General features: G+C 40.2%; 2 protein-coding genes across 2 annotated transcripts in view; one reads left to right on the top strand and one right to left on the bottom strand.

The window, feature by feature from the left end:
- Positions 1-6,386, top strand: part of GSAP (gamma-secretase activating protein) — a 45,172-nt gene extending 38,786 nt beyond the window's left edge. Inside the window, exons 27-31 of the mRNA XM_066550879.1 lie at positions 443-562; positions 2,008-2,069; positions 3,983-4,087; positions 4,236-4,329; positions 4,899-6,386. Of these exons, the coding sequence (XP_066406976.1) occupies positions 443-562; positions 2,008-2,069; positions 3,983-4,087; positions 4,236-4,329; positions 4,899-4,999 (482 nt within the window). The 3' untranslated portion in view covers positions 5,000-6,386. The remainder of the gene's footprint in view (positions 1-442; positions 563-2,007; positions 2,070-3,982; positions 4,088-4,235; positions 4,330-4,898) is intronic.
- The window catches only part of CCDC146 (coiled-coil domain containing 146), a 59,478-nt gene continuing 44,555 nt past the window's right edge, over positions 5,565-20,487 (bottom strand). The window contains exons 13-19 of the mRNA XM_066550881.1: positions 20,323-20,487; positions 17,723-17,941; positions 16,904-17,132; positions 11,443-11,571; positions 9,294-9,431; positions 7,682-7,927; positions 5,565-6,781 (exon numbers count right to left, since the gene is read on the bottom strand). Coding sequence (XP_066406978.1) covers positions 6,656-6,781; positions 7,682-7,927; positions 9,294-9,431; positions 11,443-11,571; positions 16,904-17,132; positions 17,723-17,941; positions 20,323-20,487 — 1,252 coding nt within the window. The 3' untranslated portion in view covers positions 5,565-6,655. The remainder of the gene's footprint in view (positions 6,782-7,681; positions 7,928-9,293; positions 9,432-11,442; positions 11,572-16,903; positions 17,133-17,722; positions 17,942-20,322) is intronic.

Below are 20,487 nucleotides of genomic sequence, written 5' to 3'. Positions count from 1 at the left end.
TGTTACATGATAACAAGACCATCATCAGGCTGATGTCAAAGGAAAGTATTAATGCTGCCCATGGGAGTGTCTTCGTGGCAACAACATCCTGAGGGTAGTGAGGCCTCAGATTTTGATTAATTAGGAGGAGAGAGGGAGATAAAAGACAAATTAATAGAGCAATTCAGATATAAGGCAACAGCTTGGAGACATTCAGGGACAGTGTATGACTTTAATGACTGTTTTCAGTCCCCTTAGCTTTCTTCTTTCTGACAAGATTGTACTTGAGAGGACTTAACAGATGTCTAAATAAGATAACCTGACTTGATAAATTGATTTCCTTACCAATTATAAACAATCAGAAGTCAAGGGAAGTGATGGTTTTAGCTAGAGTAATTCCAGTCTTAAATAGAGAATTAGGAAAAACTACATATTGTACCAAACAAGTTTGTCTCTTGCATAGGTTTTCACACTCTGCACCTGGGTCTTGGTGTTCGATGTCTGCCTCTGCACACCCTCCTGCACTATATTGACAATGGCATCTTGCAATTGACAGAAACGTGTGTCAGGAAATTGCTGAAAGGTAGAGTGAACATGGTGTTTCATTTGTTACCAGCCAGCTAACTGGCAGTGCTGTCCTTTGAACCACTCCCCTTGGACACAGGTTTTACTGCCCAGGACACTCAGCTCTCCTTAGAGTGTTGTTTCAGTGAGGGCTGTAGCTGAGGGTGTTGCCTACCTGAAAAGAGAAAGTTTGGGCTCAAGCTATGTGATTGGCCTTACCACAGCAATCAAAGAAATATCTGTGCGGAGAGAATCTGAGTTTGTTGTTTTTACAGTTAAGACTTCTTAGAAAAACAAATACTAAAGATCATAGTAGGGTTTATTGGGGAATTTCTGTGACTCTGTGAAAGTGCACACCTGTGTGTGAGGAAGTTGGTCTGCTACTCAGCCCTCAGCTTTTGCCTTATGTTTGGAAAGAGAAGAACAGGCCTGCCAAGCTGACCTCGTGGCTGGGGAAGCTTATGGAGCAGATCATCTTGAGTGCCATCACATGGTGTGTGCAGGACAACCAGGGCATCAGACCCTGCATGGGTTTGTGAAAGGCAGGTCCTGCCTGAGCTCTTTCTGTCACTGAGTGACCCACACAGGGGGTGAGGAAAAGGCTCTGGGTGTTGTCTGCCTGGACTTTAGTGAAGCCTTTGACACCATTTCCCACAGCATTGTCCTGGAGAAACCAGCTGATCGTGGCCTGGATGGGAGCCAGGGATAAAACTGTTCACTGGGATAAAACTGGCTGGAGAGCTGGGCCCAGAGAGTGGAGGGGAATGGAGCTACATCCAGCTGGTGGCTGGTCCCCAGTGGGGTTCCAGAACTCAGTATTGGGCCCAGTCCTGTTTAATGTCTTTATCAATGATCTGGACAAGGGGATCAAGCACTTCCTCAGCCATTTTGTAGATGACACCAAGTTGGGTAGGAGAGTGAGAGGGCTCTGCAGACAGATATGAACAGGCTGGATTGATGGGCTGAGGTCAGTTGTGTGAGGTTCAACAAGGCCAAGTGCTGGGTCCTGCCCTTTGGTCACAACAACCCCAGACAGGATCATAGGCTGGGGCAGAGTGGCTGCAAAGCTGCCCAGGGGGTGCTGGTCCGTGGTACCTGAATGTGAGCCAGCTGTGCCAGGTGCTGTGCTATTTCTCCAGTGTCCAAGAGAAGGGACAGCAAAATGTGCTGTATCTGTATCAATCTGTGCTTGATCTTGATAAATTAAATATTATAAACTTGAAGAGTTGTGCTTAATCAAAGTGCATTTGAATTACAGTATAAATTGTTACATAAAACAGTGAAGTTATGGACAAATATACACAAATGTATTTGTACACATGATAAACTTATAAATAAGTCTTTAAACTGAAATTTTCATTTCACTAAGGAGGTGATGTTTATTCAGAATGTCTTCAGTGAAAGTTGAAAGTTTGTTATGTGATTACTGTTTGTTTGACTTGCTTTTTTCCCTGTTGCTTATAGATCTGGATGACACTGAACAGAATGAAAAGCTGAAGTTTAGTATTGTCATGAGACTTCCAGAGGTAACTAATGGCTTTAGCTGTAATTTCTTGGATTTTGAAATTGATAGGAAATTACTCCTTGTGCATAGGGTCAAACCAATGAAAGACTTGGCTGTGATGCAAATAGAGCCTGATTCAAATATAACCAGAACAGCCACAGTTTCACCATCTGCTGCTCCTTTAGGTTACCTTGATAACCTAAATTACAGATTTTTCCATAGTGTTTAACAGAGTTTTCAGTATCCTACAGAATTTAACAAGACTGACACTATTCTGCTGACTACCACTTGCATAAGTCAATGAGGGTTATTTAAAGGGGGTTTATGGGGGTTTTGTGTGTGCTTCTTAGTATCCATGGAGTCTTTCTCACTTGTGACCTCTGTTTGGTTCTATACATTTGAAAAAATATGCTCAAAAGCTGGTACAGTAAAAGCTGGTAAGTTGTGTTGTACCACAGCTTTGTGGTAGGGATGGATTACAAGATCTCCCCTCAGTTAAACCTCACAGTCTCACCCACTGACAAGCTGACTTGTGTAGCCACAAGAGCTGGTTACTGGTCCTCCATAAATCACTCCAGCAGGATGGGAGATGTATTTCTCCCTCTCCCCTTTTGCTGTTAGTGCACAGCACAGGACTGCAGGGGAAGCACAAGAAGTCAAGAGGCAGAGGAACACCAGGGATCCCCCTTGGGGAATGCCTCACTGCAGAGCAGGCTTTTTTCCACATGAGTTGCCCATTGTTTGCTCTTTATGTGCTGTCACTTATAGTTCAAATGGCCAGAAGTGCTGCTTGGGTTTTCCTCCAACAAAGGCTTCTTTATTTGGCAGCAGTTTTGAGAAGGGGTAGAGGAGGAGAACTCCACAGGATGTTCTTTGTCCTCTGTGTCTTGTTTTGGGCCAGGGCTGGTGAGCTGGGGTCAGCACGGGGCCCTGAGTTGCCAGCCCCGGGCCTGGTGCGTGGGGAACTCCATTCCAAGCACGCTCTGACGTGAAGGGCTGAGCTGGGAGAGGGTTAGGGAACAACTGCTGCTAGCTATGCACAGTAGACTCAGTGCTTTATTGTATCTATTTACAGCTTTGGGAAAAAATGCTGGGAATAGTCTGTTTGACAGAAAGGTCACTTTGGGGTGACTTGGACTATTTTGAGCAGGTTACATGCAGTGGATGACTTCAGTTTAATCAGAAGCAAGGATTTAAGCTCCAATAAACTGTACAGCATTTTTTAAAATGAACAGCTGTCTGCATTGCAGTACAGCTGAAGGGGAGGGGCAAGGGAAGATCTACACAGGGAAATTAGCAGAAGGTGGAGCTAATTTCACAGTGTGTTCCTATTCTTTTGCTTATTGGTTGGGATTGGAAGCTTTGGGAAACCTGGTTTTGAATCTCTTGGCTCTGGGAATGTGAGTCAATGTTATCAGTTTCCAGGATGATGATTACCTGAATAATGGGATCCAAAATTACATTCCCAGTATCTTTCCTTGCCAGTGTTCTACTTGTCTAAGGTTCCTTAAGACTGAGTCTGAGAAGCCCTGTCCTGAAAGAGCTTTGAGGAATGGGGCATCTACTTTATTCTTTGGGGGAAGAATAGATTGAAATCAAACACAGTAAAAGATAAAGGTTCAATTAGTACTTAAGTACCCATGTCAAGTGGGACAGTGGCACTGGGACAGACCAGCTGAGGTGAGGACTGAGTGAGGAGATTTTGATTTCCCACATTTTGAGAGCACAGTGTGATCTCTTAGTTACTGACTACAAAAGGAAGGCTCCATGGCTAAACATGATGACCTCTTAGCCTTGTCATTGGGGTCTGAAAGCAAAGCACATCTGCATTGCAGCCTGGATTTTGTGTCAGCTTTTCCTGCCTTTTCCTCTTTCTAAGTTTCCACTGTCCCATTCTATGTTCTCATGTGTTGGGGTTTGTTTTTTGCTTACTAGGCTCTTGGTCAAAAGGTCCGCCAGTACTGGAATCATCCGATAAATGCAAATTTAATAGCACAGAAATATGTGAAACTTTTGCTTGAGAAGCTGGGAAACAGGCAGGTAAGAGCACAGAGGCTGTTTTAAAATCTTATGCTTGGACAGTATTGAGATTCCTGAGCTTCCTGTGGACTGTAACACACTAAAGAAACATTGAAACCTTGGTGCATCTGTGACTTTGTGAAGTAACACGGAATGTTCTCCCTTACAGTGCAGCAGGCCTGTCCCTGAGAGACTCTCCTTCCCCGTGGAGTTTTTGCCACTGAACTACCTGACTAATATGCTGGCAGAGATAGAGAATCAAGGTAGTGTTCATTCTGTACTTTGGAAGACCAGTGATTGTTACCCTTTGATGCTCACGCAGATGTATCCTGCCTATACTCACATTACTGAGTGATTAAAACTCCAGTGATGTCTGAACACATAGGTTTGGTCATATTTCTGCTGAAGGAAGGTGTCAGGGACCAAGAGCCTCCATGTATGGGTATCATCCTGTTTGGGGAGGAAAAAGAGTTGAACCATGTAGCAGCAGTATGTGAGCACGTGCCCTGGGCCAGTTCATGGGCTAGCACCAACACAGCCACTCTGCTTCAAGCTGGGTTTGGACCTCCAGTTTGGAAGTCCAGCCTCCAGAGAGGCTTCCCTCTGTGTGGGTTATAATTTACTTACATCCCACTAATAAGATAGTTTTTGCCATGGATAAGCATCCAAAGGGCACTACTGAAATCTGTAAGTATTTTGGGTGCATGAAAACACATTTCTATTACCCCTTATCTTTTGGTATTGGTGATGAAGATGTTTAATAGACAGCAGGACTAGAAGTGTACAGGAGCGTGTACAATTTTGTAAATACTTCTTCACCATGTTTTTCTAGGTGTGCATCCATATGAAAAACAAGGCCATGTAAATGCAAGATTTGTAGAGGAAACAGCACTCAAGCACACTATGACACTTCTGGGCCTCAAATACTCCTGAAATAACATGCTGTAGAAGAAGGCTGTCAAACTGTGGTGCCTCTGTAAAAGTATTTATTTAAATGCAATGTTGTTTCCCAAATAACCTGCATTTTGGGTAGTAACTGGTACTGACATGAGCTACTAAAACAGTGTTGGTCCAACAAACTGAGGTTGAAATTACTGACTTCTAGATAATCCTAGAGAAATGCTTTTGACATAACCCTAGGTTTGAAATATATCTGTGGGTTCATTTTGAAGTAGAACAACAGTATCAAAACATGCTGTGAAAATTGGTATAAATGTCACTTCTTTTAACAAGACAATGCTGGAAAAGGCAGTCCAGTTGCAGGGTTACAAGAACTAGTAACTGTTTACTTGGATTAATAAAAGGATTTCTTGGTGTGATTGTGTAAAGCAGGTAAGAATGACAGGTGACTTTTTATGTCAGGCATGAGTGAAGAGATAGTCATTCCTTGTGGTGCTATCAATTACCTTATGGTACTTCTGCTTCTAGAGCTGCATTCTAATATTTTCAGTTTTGTAGTTAGCACAAAATATAATCCCCTTAAAGTGCACGTGACAGATTTTGTTGAGGGTTTGTTTGTTTATTTGAGAGGTTTTTTGTTGTTTTTTAAAGATATGTATAATATATTGTAAGTAAACAGGATAAGAAAAAAGCTTTAGAAATTGATCTTAACAGTGGCTTGGACAGAGTTTTACATATTCCTTTCTTACAACTTTTAGTGTTACAGTTCAAGTTTCAGCTTCAGAAAGAAATTAGGCAGGCTGTTTTCCTTTGTTTTCAACTTCTGTTTGTATGTAACTGAGCCAATATTGTTTGCTCTTTTAAGTTCTGAACTGTGACATTAATTTCAAATAGGAATAGCAATGTGTTACACAGAGAAAATTGCCAAGTTGTGCCATGCAGGATTTCTGCAGCCTTTTTTGGATTTTAAAAAACCTCTACAAAATTCCAGACTAGTAAACTAGAGAAACTCATTAATATTTTATATATCTGGGAGGTTTTCAAAACAACCTCTGATATTCTCTTTGAGTAGTCTCCATTGATGCTCCCTGTTCCTTACCAGTGAAATAAAAAGATCCAGTTCCTGGGAGTGACTTGGCAAGTTCATTGTCACTGCCTTGTCACTGCCACCAGTGAAGCTTTAGCTTTCTTAGTAACTGCATAGTGAGAAGGAATATTTTTCTAAATATAATTAGAATTTCTCTGGCAAGTGTAAACTCCAGTCCCAGACTGCAGAAAGCCATGTTGGTGTATGGCTATAAGTGATGGCCTCTTTGTATTATATTAGTAACAGGAGAAGATTTCCTAGCCTTTTCTTTTTAATGAATGTATTTTAACATACCTTCTGCTGGAATAAAACTTCACCTGGAAAAAAAAGTAAGTATAGCATGAGGACTTTTCTTGACACTTGGAAATACTGCATTGCATTTGAGGTACCAGGAGAAAGGATTCTGGATCACTGACCAGTAAGCTGTGCTTTTGGCATGAACAAATACTTCATTTTCAGCATGGAATTTGGCTGAACACCAACAGATCTTTGTTCAGTGCAGTGTAAATGCTGCTGACTCTTGTGATCCAGCAGCTGGTAATGGTCTCTCCTGCTTCAGGTGCTGTCTGTTCAGATTTCAGATGGCTCAGCAGGAGGCTTTTTTAAATGTCTTGGCCGGGGCTCACTGGATCTGAAGGGAGTCCCTCTTCCTCCTCCTCCTCCTCCTCCTCCTGGGGGGTAGTGGGGTGGTGGCTGGGCAGTGCACCTCCTGTCTCCTCTGCAGGCTCCTGTCAGAGAAGCACAGCTTGGTCACACAGGGCTCATGTGTTTTAAAACTCCAGTGCTGCCCCGAGCCAGTGCACAGAACCCGTGACAAAGGTGACACCCTTGTCTAATCCCTGGCAAGCCAGCAAAGCTGAAGGGCTATTGAAAGGAAAGCATGAGGTTTCACCATGTAGATATGAGTTTGTCCTTTTATAGTAGACAATTTGATCCTGCCATGCTTTTGTTATTTGTCAAGAAAACAGATTAGATGAACTTTTAAAAGATGTAGTAATTATGCACCGAACATCTGTGCAATAATTCTGTTCCTGAATAGTTACTAGAGTGGGCATTTAGCCCCAGCACTGAAAGGAAACTTGAGTCACAGCATGAGGAGAAGTTTCATGACAGAAGTTTCTTATTCTAAACTATTACTATGTAGGAGCTTTCTGCTCTGGGATCACTGACCACCTCAAGGACAGAGGGAGTGTCCAGCAGGGTAAGGTTTCAAGTGCTGTTTGCCATGCTGCCCTGCCTACCCTCAGTATCTTGCTCAGCAATCTGATTTCTTGCTGCTTCTGATCTGATGCTCATTGTATCTTGTATGCAGGAGACATTAAACTTACTTCTCCTGAACCCCACACTCCACCTTTTGCAGCTTTACCTTGAAATCCAGTGAAAAGCAGTATTCCACTGATGGCTGTCCTGCCCTTCAGCCACAGCATGGTCACACAAACTACTTTAATAACCAAAGGTGAGGTTTTTAATATATGATCTCCTTAAGATTCAATGACCAGCTCCAAGAGGTGGTGCCAAACTCGAGTTAAGACTCCACTAACCCACTGTAGTGGGTTGTCAGTTGTCTTTTTCTGTACCATCATCTGCACTGGCTCCTGGAGCTCTTGCAATGTATGACAAAAACTTACTTCAGCTCTGGCTTCAGCTGCTGCTTTTTGTATCTTCTCACTGTCTAGGATCTTCCACCCGTCCTTTTCTGCTTTAGGAGGGGAAAGGTCTTGACTTATCATCAGTGAAGCAGTCATCACAGATTGTTCTTTGTCTCTGATTTCCTGCTGGAGTTTAAGGGCAAGTGCTTGCTTCATGGATAACTCTGCAAAAAGAGCCCTTATCTCCTGGGTTTTGCGATTTATCTCCCTCTGCAGTTCGTTGCTCTGGAATGCAAAACAGCTGCATTGTAGTTAGGGCTTCCCTTTAGGCACTCACTGGGCATGACAGTTGGCTCAGCATTAGGCACTGAAAATAAGTCCCCCTTGAGAAGGTTTTAAATAGTAGTTCAATTCTTGAAAATTACTTAATTTTTGTGAACACTTAAAAAAACCCCAAAAGGCTGCTCAAGGAGTCACATTTACTCCAGTACAAGAAAAGAAAAGCACATTTGTCTTTGCTTCTTGACCTTTTCAGCTGGACAACAAAACTCCCCCAGCCCTCAAAGTCCTGGGATCCCAATTCTTTTTGAGTTTATACACAATTAGCTTCATAATAAAGCTGGAATAAGCCCAATTCCTATGAGATAATTGAGTGACAATGCTGATGCAGGGGCTGTGGGTTGTGACATTATCCTTGGAAGGGGGACGAACAGAAAAGGAATGTGACAGAAATCCCTGAGTCTCACTGCAGATGAATAAAAAAAAACCAAAAAGCTTTAATACTCTTTAAGTGACTAATTGGAACTGGGACAGCCAGAGCACTTGCAAATGCAACTTTTGGCACACTGCCATTTTTACAGTAGTTTATTAGCCCACGGCCATCATTTCACAAACACAGTTAACAACTATGATATTTCTGTATGTGTTTAAAATAAATTATAAAAAACTGTCTTAAGCCATCATTTGTGCCAAACCTAACATCTAAGACAAATTTCTACCCTGGCCTTATTTTACATTAATTATTTACCTTTTTTTTTTTTCTGTCTTTCCCTCAGCTTTGCTCAATTTGCAGCTTTTTCATTAGGAATATGGGGGATAGGAGCATTTTTGGTCTTTCCCAAACAATATTACTTGCAGTTAATAGCAAATTGCTATAATTATATTTTTAAAACTGTATTGGAAAAAATGTTTCCTGTGTGATTCTCCCTACCTAAACAATAAAAGAACTTTGAGCCAGATACCAAGTTCACTTTTTTGCATGTTGGAATAGAATTTGTGTGGCCTTCCTTTATTTCTTTTTTTTCCCTTATTTCTTTTTAGCCTTTGACCTGTTTTTTGTGGAAAGGCCGCCAAGTACATTGCAAAAGGAGGATCCTACGAAGTTTCTAAGCATCTACTTCAGAAAGAACGAATTCTATATTTTAGTGGAAGGTACCATTTATGGTGCAACTTTGTTTCTAAAAGAGAGGACATTCGCCTTATAGTTTTGGTTTATCTGTATTACTGTTGCTATTCCTGTCTGTAATTTCTGAAGACTGACTTATGACTTGCCTCTCAACATTTCCAGCCACTTTTGTAATTTGCAAGTGAATCACCTCTTGCCCAGACAGTGTTTCATTTTGTGCAGGCTGGCAGGCAGTGCCTTTCTTACCCTCCTAGCGAACAGCAGCATGTCCTGCTTGCCGCTCTCCACCACAGCGCGCATTCTGTCCGTCAGATCAGAAATGTTCTCACAGAGAAAATCTATCTTCAGCAGCCTCTGCTCCTTCTGCACCAGCTCTGCCTCTATCTGCAGCAAGGAGGAGAACACAGTGTAAGGAAAGGACAGGGGAAGGTGCAGCACAAAGTGTTCTGTGAATGCCTTGAGCTGCTGAAATAATACCTGTGAACAGTCATAAACAAATACCTTCACTGTCAGATTTCTCAAAACTTACACCTTCTCTGCCAAGCCCAAATTGCTTCAGTTGGTTGCTGTCAGTTGTACAATTCTTCCATATCAGGCCAGGCCCTTTTGGGGGCAGGGGTTACACCACTGTTACTGCCTTGCTGTGCTTTTCTTGAAAGCAATGGGGCTTTTTTCTAGTAATAATTTTTTTTTAATTTTCCAGTTCCTTGAGTCACACCACAATGGAAGCTTTCAGCTCTTGCTTTAAATACTTTTCCCCTCCTCATGCTAAAAAAGTATGGGCTGCATAAACAAATTATAACTACAATGACTTTAAATTCCATGGAGATTGAAGCAGACATTTAAACTTATCACAACTCCAAGAAAACCTTCTTCTTAATGTGTAGGCTGGTGGTAGCAGGCTACCATGCTAAAAAAGTATGGGTTCCATAAACAAATTATAACTACAATGACTTTAAATCCCATGGAGATTGAAGTAGACATTTAAACTTATCACAACTCCAAGAAAACCTTAATGTGTAGGCTGGTGGTAGCAGGCTCTGTTGTGGCCTGCTCAGCTATGCAGAGCTTCCTCCTATCAAGGAATATGGGACAGTAAAGCAAACAGCTCAGGTAATTCAAGCAGCTCTGTTCAGGGTCTGTCTTTACAAACTGGATTTCAAAAGAAGGACTCTGGGGTGTGCTCAGAGCTTGCTGCTACTGCCCTCACACCTTCAGAGACCTTTGCAAATCCCCTCCAAATACTGAACACTGTGGGAAGAGTTTTGTGCTTCTATAAATGGGACAGACAAAACTGTATAAGAAAATGTTCTTTTACCTTCCTCCCCCAGCCAGAGGGCTCTGAAAGTGGCTTTCCATTGGACCTAATGCTTCCCCCTGGAGTTTCTTGGGGCAGTCACCAGCTGTGCTGCAGTCAGGTGTAGCTGCTGGGCTGGCCTGGCTGCTGCTTCCACCAAGCTCTCTTTGGTGGCTCCTTTTTCATCAGGGAAGGAAAGCAGTAGGGCCCAGCCCTGCCAAGGGGCAGTGTTTGCTTCTGTGTCACACATGCAGTCTTTGTGACAAGGCTGGCAGGTCTGCCTCCTGCTCACAGCCCATGGATAGTGGTGAACAGCTCCTGGCCAGTTAGCAAAGACTGACAATCCTATTTGTTAGCAGTTTATTATTCTGCATTTCGCTCCCTCTGCTGCTTTTCTGTGCCTTCCCCTAGTGAGGTGGGCCTGCAATGAAGTGCCAATGATGTGAAGGGAGTGAGCAGAGGATGCTGCAGAGCCAGGGGTACCTCACAGAGCTCCCCCTCCCCAGCCTGTCCTTGTCACAGACACATTTTATGAAAAAGCCTTTCCTTAGGATTTTTTCTCCTGAGAAGCTGAGAGGCCTCAGGAACAAAATGTAAACAATGGTTATCTGCTGCTGTGGAATGCAACCAATCCAAGACTGTGATTGGTCTCGTGTGGTTGTTTCTAATTAATGGCCAATCACAGTCAGCTGGCTCAGACTCTCTCTCCGAGCCACAAGCCTTTATTATCATTCTTTCTTTTTCTATTGTTAGCTAGCTTTCTGATGAAATCCTTTCTTCTATTCTTTTAGTATAGTTTTAATATAATATATATAATAAAATAATAAATCAAGCCTTCTGAAACATGGAGTCAACATTCTTGTCTCTTCCCTCATCCTCAGACCCCTGTGAACACCATCATATGTCCTGGAAGAAGTCAAATGTCCCATGTTCAGTTGACCTGGAAAGCAGATGCTAGGCTGGAGTTCACAATGGCCAATCATAATTATTTTGATTCCTCTTACAGAAGGTTCATTTTAAAAATAAAAGACACTATTTGCAATTTCTAAAAGAGGTCAAGCACAGGAGGATGGCTTATGATATGAGAAGTGACATTACCTTGTCAATCCTTTTTAGCAGCTCAGGTGGAGATGGGTCCTTCCCTCCCATTTCTTGTTTTCTACTCTCGTTTGTGGCATCATCGTAGTTTTCCTCCAGCTTTTTAATCTTGTCCCTGCACTGGGAATACTAGCAAACAAAGAGCCTCAACAGTTGTTTATTCCCACCAAACTCATCCCCAGACCTTGGTCTGGAGACTTCAAAAGAGAAGGATTCCTTTTACTGGGACGAAGGGCGGGTAACATAAAATTATGAGCTATTTAAAAGTTTTCTTTTAAAAGAGGACTACAGTGTGAGTTGCAGGACAGAGGAAACCCTCCTGTTTGACAGAAATTGAGTTCTACCTGTTTCTTGGTGCTCAGGCTACTTTTTGGTTTTTACCCTCAGGAATACAATAGAAAGCCCTGCATCCCTGCTGGTCAGTACTGAGGGTCTCATCCCTACAGACATCCATGTTTTGTACACTAACATTCCCAGGCATGTGTCCTGAAGTGACTCAGTGGTGACACTGAGCAATGAGGTACTCTTGTGACTCACAGAGGCAGGTGTTCCCTGACCTTTCCCATGAGAGACCTTCCCATGGAATAATGCTTCCCAGAATATGCTACAGGTTCCTCCAGGCTCAGCCTAAATACTCACTGAACGAGTGAAGGGGGCTGTTTTTTCATGTTTGGACTTGCAAAACTGACAGTGGTGGGGCTGTGTGCTCTGATGTGCACCTGGCTGGCTGTCAGTGAGCTGTTAGCACTGACACAGCTACCCAAGTGCAAATGTTAACCATCCACTGCAGGTGATGAGTGACTAAGGAAATAAGTGGTCCCAGGCTCTCAAAGTTATGAACAGTCACCAAAATATAAAGTAAATGTTTAGATGTTGCCAGGATGAGGTTTTTCACTGGAAGTTAACAAGTCATATTTAACTAGAAAAGAGAAAAGTGACAGATATTCTCAGGTGGCAGTGGAACATTACCAGAACACTTATATACTTCTTTTCCTAGTAAAAAAAGCACCACACAACTCACTCCTGTACACTTTATCTAAAAGCAGCTAAAGTAAAAACCTTAGATGAGTGTAATGAACAATTTCCTCAGCAAACCGTGATTCTGAACTTAGCTAGGTACTGAAAGTTACATTTTGCTAACAAATAGCTAAAACTCAAGCCCAAAAATATACAGAATGGAAGAATGTAAAAGCAGGGCCAGCACAAACAGCAGGATGCAGCTATGCTTCTAGTGATCTTTTCTATCTGGGGCCAAATTTCTCAACACTAACTCAGGGGAAAATGCCTTGTTGGAGGCAGTGGTATCTTAATGAGATTAGGGGCAGTTCACCAAAGAAAATTTTGCAGGACTGAATAGTTAATTTAGAGAAGGACTATTGCAGCAAAACCACAGAGTCCAAAAGCCATTAAAAAGTTTCATGTTAAATGTAAACACTAGCCTCACTTTTAAATGCAATATGAATTGGAAGTGATCAGATGCAAGCCAATCCAAAAGCCTCAAAGTGCATTTAGAGATAACCTTGCTATTCTGTGTCTGCTTAAGTAACACGACTACAGGCATCTTTATTTTCTTACTAATTTGTAGTGTTTTCCTTGGAAAAGACCATCTGAGTCATAAGATATTATAAGTCTTAAAATTTTAAAAAATCCTTTTTCCCTTTCTTAGAGTGGGTTTGATACAGGGGACAGGAAAAAACTGTACAAGAAAGGCTTTTCTACGTTGAACTGTAATCAGTTAGGAGGAATTGTTGAAGGAGGCAACACACGTCTAGATAAAGCAACTGGTCTGAAAAAGTGGACATCAGGTTCTTTTTTTGAAATCTCAGAGAAGGTAGGTGAGGTATGTACAGCACTAAAAAAGGGCAAATACAAGACCTACTTTAAAAAATGGAGGGGGTGCAGATGGAGCTTTGGAACCATGATAACTTCTCTTTCTGAAGAATAAATCTGGAACACATAATTAAGTTTTCTTTGTAGGCATCAAGAAGATAAAAATGACAGGGATAACAGCCACCACAGATGTGTTGAGTCATGCCAGATCAACGTCTATTATGATAATTCCACAGGTCTATGGGTGACAAATAGTAGGTGTAATACATTTTGATCTTCATATAGCTTCAACATTTCATATGATATTCTCATAAACAACCAACATAAATGGGTTCTTGATTAAAATATACAGTAAATACCTCATCAGTAGAATGAGGTTAAGCTCAGAGAGACTGCAAGTATATTTTGGAAAAGATTCAAATGCAAAATTACCTTTCTCTGATAAAAAGGTCTGAACCAAAAAGGTGACAGTAAATAAAAAAAATGTAAGTAGTTACATGTAGGCAGGAAAAATTGCCTGTACAAGCACAGAATCAAATCAACTGGTTGGATGCCCTTTCTTTAAAAAATGGTCTGGTTGTTACACACATGAACATGAAGATGAATCACCATGTCATGTGCCAAGAAAGGTGCCACCATAGCTGGATGCATAAGCAGGAAGGTAACCTGCAAGATGCCTGAATGAATCCTTTCACTATCAGCCACAGGTACCAGGCACTGCCCCTCAAGAAAAATAAAGACTGTATTGCCAAAAATAGAAGAAATGCAGAGGAAGAATGATCTAAGAAAAATCTGATTGAAAGAGACAAGCTGATTGACAAGAAAGAGCTGATTGAAAGAAACAAGGTTGTGTAGCCTAGCAAAAGGATGGGAGAGGAACACGATTAACATCCTTCCAGTAACATGAAATGTTACAGAAAGGAAAAGAATGGTTCATTTGTAATGTCCCTGGAGGACAGAATACAAACCAATATTCTTACACCACAGCAAGAGAGATCCAGGCTAAAGCTCAAGAAAATTTTTCCACTGTTAAGGAAAGACAGGGATAGCTTACTTGGGAAAACCTGTTTCTCAGTGGTGGCTTGAAACCACAGCTTAGCCCTCTCAGGCAATCCAATGCTGCTGTGGGAGCAGATTGCTTAGATAAATTCTTTATCTCTCTACTAGTCCCATTATTCTATGATGTGCTGATATAGTCTGAAGATTTTCATATATTAAAACCTGGAGAAATGTTGTTGCCAAATGCCTCAAATAAACTGACAATCCTTGTATATTGCCCGAGCTCCAAGGCATGAAAGTCCCACCTACAGCACCATGACAGCTCAGCAGGTCTGCATGTTGGACTAATTAATGATTAATGCTAAGTATTTCTCATTGATGCATGAAGGTAGATTAGTTTTTATGGGTCACTTCAGTCAGCAGGAGCAGTTCCTTAATGTGCAGTCCCAATTAAAAGCTACATAGTTTTATGCCCAGAGAAAACCACCTTACAGTCTCACCAGGTACTTTTTGTATAAAGAAGTGCCTGTAAATATTTCTATTTTTAAATCTTTACCTTGATGTTAACAAGCCTACCTAGTCCACGTTACTTGCACTTGCTTAGAAGAGGTCTTGCTTCAGATGATGGTATTTTTTTGGCTTAACTATTCACCAATGTTTTGTGGAAATAGGAAGCTTCTGATGAAAAGCATGCAAGTGGAACATGCATCACTTTGATGGTTAAGCAGCTCATGTGGAATGTAGGGGACCCAGGTAAAGTGTTTGTTCTTGCTGAACTGGCACACAGCCCTGATATGGGCTTTTCCCCTTCCCAATGGGCACTACAGCTGCTGAGATTATGGGTCAGTTTTTGCAGTCTGTAAGTATTTCTGATTTAATCTTTTTCATTGATAATAATGAAAATACCTAGTCCATGTTACTAGCACTTGCTGCAAAGAGGTCTGGTATTGCTGAAGACAGAAGGAGGCAGGAAGGTAGGAAAAGGGGAGAAGAGGCACAGGTACAGGATTCAGCCTGCCCAACCCAGACAGTCTGTGACCGTGGTAACTGAACAGCAGCTGAGTCAGATTTCAACATGGGGTCAAATCTGTAATCAGTGCAAGAACCAGCAGTGTGAATTTGGCAATCAACACCAAAATTCAGATTTGGGCTCACGGATTTTGTTTACATCATGCAGATAAAGCCAAACAATTTGAAACTGCTTCTCATTGGACTTAATTCCTATTGGCAGTGGGAGTAAGAGCATTAATGATGAATGGTGGAGCATAAGGAGATGAACGAGTTAACAGCCAGTTTGAGCCGTGTAATATTCAGTAATCACAGTATCTAGTTAAATTTTAAAGGTTGATAACTGATTATTTGCCATTCTTCACTGGAAAACTCCTCACTTGGGAACATTTATTAAGACTACTGCATGCATAATATCACAACACTCTGTATTTTCCTACTTCTTAATTTTATGTCAACATTGCAAAAAGATTTAAAACAGCTCCAACAATAGTCTCCCTTTAACAGTGATTTTAGGTTTCACATGAACTATCATCATAAAGGAGAAAGTTGCAGGAATGCAGAACAGAAAAAGCAAAGTTTCATGATTGATTCTGTCAGTTCACAAAAATCATTGGCATTTTGCTACTACTGTATTTGACTCAGTGACTCTCAGTCTCATTTTAAATCTTACCTGAAAACTTTGGAGTCTTTCTAGATTTTTTCATTTTGCCGCCTTCTTCTTTTTTTTTTTTAATACTGCCTGGATTGATCATTTAAATCTGTGATGGCCCTGCAAAGGTCTTTGGGGTATGATTTGCATGAGGTATTAAAACATGTACTATGTTTTGTTCTTGTAGCAGAGCATACAATTTCTTCAAAAGGCCAGAAGTAAGAGAATAGTGCAAGCACTATTATACAGTGAGCCACAGCTCCCACTGATGCAAGTTTGAAAGGCAATGGAACAGCCAATTTGTGATTTTGTGCAGGCATTAACAGAGTATGTATGGGAAAAATTACCATCTGGAGATAAGGTCAAAAGTAAATGAGCCATTTCAGAAAGCCAGGAAAGAATGTCCCAAGCACTGCAGTTTGTTAGCTGCTTAATGCTATTTTGTAACTAGGACTAAAACTTACACTGTTTTTGTGCAAAAGAAAATATATGTGGATTATATCATTGTAGGCAGCAGAGTTTCCAGAGTAGGCTCAGGGTCAAGTGTGAATTGAGTTATTATTTTAGAATTTGATGGTCTAAGTGTATCTCCCACCCCTCCACCTACTCCATCAATACAGTTTTAACAAATTTTATCTACAGTCTCATTTTTCCCCCATGACTCCTATTCTCCAGCTTAGTCATACTGACATTTCAGGCTGTGGGGTGGGTTAGCTGGAATTCCATACCCAGGAAACATTTGGCATGTGTGAAACAAAGACCATGAGCCTGTTACACATGAGCATAAAAACTCACAGATGTGAAGTTAAAAACATCTAAAACATGTCAAAACATCAGTGCTTTGCTAGACAGGTGTATTACTAAACTTGCTGTTTTAATTAACCTTGTACATCCAGATATTTTTTTCCTATGAAATCACCTTAAATTTTAAAATACAGAGCAATAGTCAAAAAGGTTTCCTTTAACACCAACCTGTATCCGAAGTTTCACCAGTTGTGCATCCAGGGCATTCTTCACTGAGAGCTCTTTAAAACACAATTTAACCTCTCTTTTTTTCTCAACTAACTTCAGCTTCAGAAAACTGATCTTTTCATCCATAACTTGCATCTTAGTTTCTCCATTCCTACGCAACACCTCTTGCCTGTTTATTTTTTCATACAAAATGCCCAGTTCTTCTTCTCGTTCTCTGAGCAAAAGACCACTGAAATAAAGCCAAAATTTAAAGATAATTTTTTATTAGAAAAATTAGTCACATTCAGTATATTCCATTCAAAAACATTAAAAAGTTATCTTAAAAGATAGTAATAATTGGTGACAATGTATGAAGCTTTCTCAATTATCATTTTAATCTATTGACAGCATTTTAAATAAGTAACAAAATAATTGCAATGTGAAAATCAGAAAACAAACACTTGGAAAGGTGACTCTTGTCTCTCACATAATTTTTAAGGTCTTCTGGCCTTTCACAGCATTTAAAACTAGATTAAGATCACAGAGATCTAGATAATCTGCATTTTTGCAGATGCCATAACTGTGCACAATGCACAAACTGAGCAGGTGGCTACAAGTTCTCAAGGCATTCAGTAGCCAAGATACCATATTTTTTGAATATAAGTTCTGAAGCATGGCCATACGCACAGCAGCACTAGCAGTGCAGTGAGGGGGACTGCTCAGCACAACACTGCAGTGCCACAGACCTTTAGCAATCCTAATGAGGAGTGCTCATAAGCTAAAAAGTATTGTTGCTTCATGAATGTCAGAATTAATCTTAGATCAAATTTACAACCGTACCTCTCATCTCGTTGCTCAATAACCCTTTCATAATTTTTGCGTAGCTGTGAAATTTCCTTTTCCATGCGTGTGGCTGCAGCACTAAGTCTGTCAACATGCAAATACTTTTCCTTTTCTTTATTCTCTAGCATCTCTTGTTCAACTTTGACATAATCATTTTTGATGAACTCTTTCATTCTCTCGTTCTTTTTAATCTTCAAATAGTTCTCCTGCAATTTTCTTTAATGTAACAGAAATGTGGGAATATTTTTAGTTCTTTCAATTTGAAACCAATTTCAGCAATTAAAAGCAGAGCTTAAATGTATTTCTCAAGCCCACAAGGGCTCCTCTATGTCTCTGCTTCACAGAAGCTTTATGAGAAGAAGAAAGACATTCTGAGAGCAGGTTTTTTTGCAAGTTCTTTCCAGCTTGAAAAGAACTGGATTCTGGCACAAGAAAAATGCTATGCAGGGAGATTGCACTTAGGAATGCTTTTACATTTGCACTTACAGCTTTTTTATTCTCTACTAGGTAGCCCAAGTAGCCATAAATAATAAAGTTAAAGAGCATATACAAAAACTGTGATGAAAAGTCTAAATGTGTCGAAATCCTGCCATTCTATTTAAAAAACAATATTTAAATTATTTGTGGTTGCAACTCAAAGTTCTTCAAAGCTATTGTTTATAAAACAGTGTGTCACAACATTAACATAAGAAAGAAAATTATTAGATTGCCCATTATTATTTCATCTGCCCATTTGACAGATGAAAAAAGAAACAAAAACATAGTGGGAGGTTAGTGACCAGATCACATAAAAATAAAGAACAGATATTATTTCCAGCATCCTTTTTGATCACTGGATGATGGCCCCTCATTTACAAAACAGATTCTTGTCACCAAATGGAGTATTTACTATCTCACAGCACTATTTAGAGTTATTGCATTTGATCTGTGGTATCACTTCTGGATCAAGACACAAATTTATCTACACCAAGGAGATAGATATTCATGTCAACATACAAAAGAGGTAGTGAAAGGAGAAGCAAAGTCTCCTGTTAAAGTACAGACCTGCAGATGAAATATCCTTCCCTCATGGGCTCCATCATTAAATTGCTGATTTGCTCTATACAAGGCAGGGAGCTGCTTTCTTTCATTTCCCCCACATGTATAACACTTTGAGTACCACAGGGTATTACTGAATTTAATTAAACATCTGTAAGTCAAGTTTCAGACTGAAAGTATAACAGAATTGCAGAAATGCAATGTGTTTTAAATATTTTCTGAAAATTTCTTCCCTTACTTGGACTGATACTCTGTCCTACAAATAGCATAGGTTGCAGTGAAGTCAGTGGTACTGATACTGAAGTCTATTACTGGGATTTAAAATATTTTTCATAGGCAAGAGAGTTACTGAAAATTCAATACCTCTGACTAGTTTTAAATCTAGTTTTGCAGAGCCCAAAATATCTGTTGGATCTGTACCAAGTAGGGACATCAATTATAATATTTATATACTTCTGATATCTATACAAAATTTATGTCTTATTAGCCTTTTCCCCCTCTTCTTTCATCAACTGAGAAGGCCTCAAAATTTTTACAACAAAATGTCAGCTTGTACATCTTGACAAAATTGCTTCAATAACTGAAGTTCTACCTCTTTTTTAGCTATCTCTAGCATGACTTTGAAACCAAACTACTAGGAGATTCACAAAAATATCTAGTGTGTTGTTTTCCTGATTTAACAATTTCTTGGCACCAAATAATGAAGTTTTTGGAAAATTATGTTATTTTTAACTGAAAATTATGTTATTTTTAACTCAGTTTTTGTTTTCCTGTTTTGCCTACCAGGTTGGCTATTCACTGTCTCCCTACTTGCCCAAGGACAGAATTCCAAGACATTGTAATTCTGTCTATATAGCAGAATTTCATCACTAGGATGACAAAAATATGGCAAAAAGATATCCTCACTAAATAATGGTCTAGGAAAAAAGAGAGTCACAAGTATCAGCTGTTCTGCCTCATTATCTTTGCTGTGAATGTAACCTTTCATTTTGTCTAAGCTTGTTTGGAAATTGAAACCACACTATATCTGAAATAAATGTTATGCAATAAACTTCAGTGTGAGTTTGAACCAAAATCCCCAATTTGATCTGATTTCATAGTTAGACAGCCATATTCCTAGCTAGTGACTCATTTAATAGTCCCATGCACCCTTTCATCAGGGAATCATCTGTGTCAGACCTCCTTTTCTCTAAGGACAGCAGATATGAGTGCAAGGGTGATGCTTGCATTGAACAAAACAGCATGATAATGCAAAACCTGAGATCCAAAACCTCTGATATAAAGGATGAGAAATGAGAGAGTAGCCAGACAAACTTCCAAATTACTTTCTGACAAGCACTGATGCCCAAGCTAGTTGTGGAGTGTTAGTGGGATAAGAAATTGGAACAGATTACAGAGGGGTGTCTCTAAATGCCTTTGTTTTAATCAGATTTAAAAAGTCAGGATAGTAACTATCAGGGATGATATGGTCACAATTGAAGATGGAATAGATTCCCTCCTAAGATTTTTTCCAGTCTTAAATTTCTATAATTGTGAACTCCAGCATACTTTAAACTCACCTTTCTCTGGTCATAACAGCATGTCTTAAATTTTCTATATTATTTTCTAGCAATTTTACCCGGTGTTCACCTTCTTTTGCTTTCCACTGAGCAATACGCATCAAATCTATAGATTTGTCCTTTTCAATTTGCATAAGATCACACATCTTAGTAAATCCTTGGAGT

Source organism: Molothrus aeneus, chromosome 5 (genome assembly GCF_037042795.1).
Source record: "Molothrus aeneus isolate 106 chromosome 5, BPBGC_Maene_1.0, whole genome shotgun sequence".
NCBI classification, from domain to species: Eukaryota; Metazoa; Chordata; class Aves; order Passeriformes; family Icteridae; genus Molothrus; species Molothrus aeneus.
This window is presented reverse-complemented; position numbering and strand designations above follow the sequence as displayed.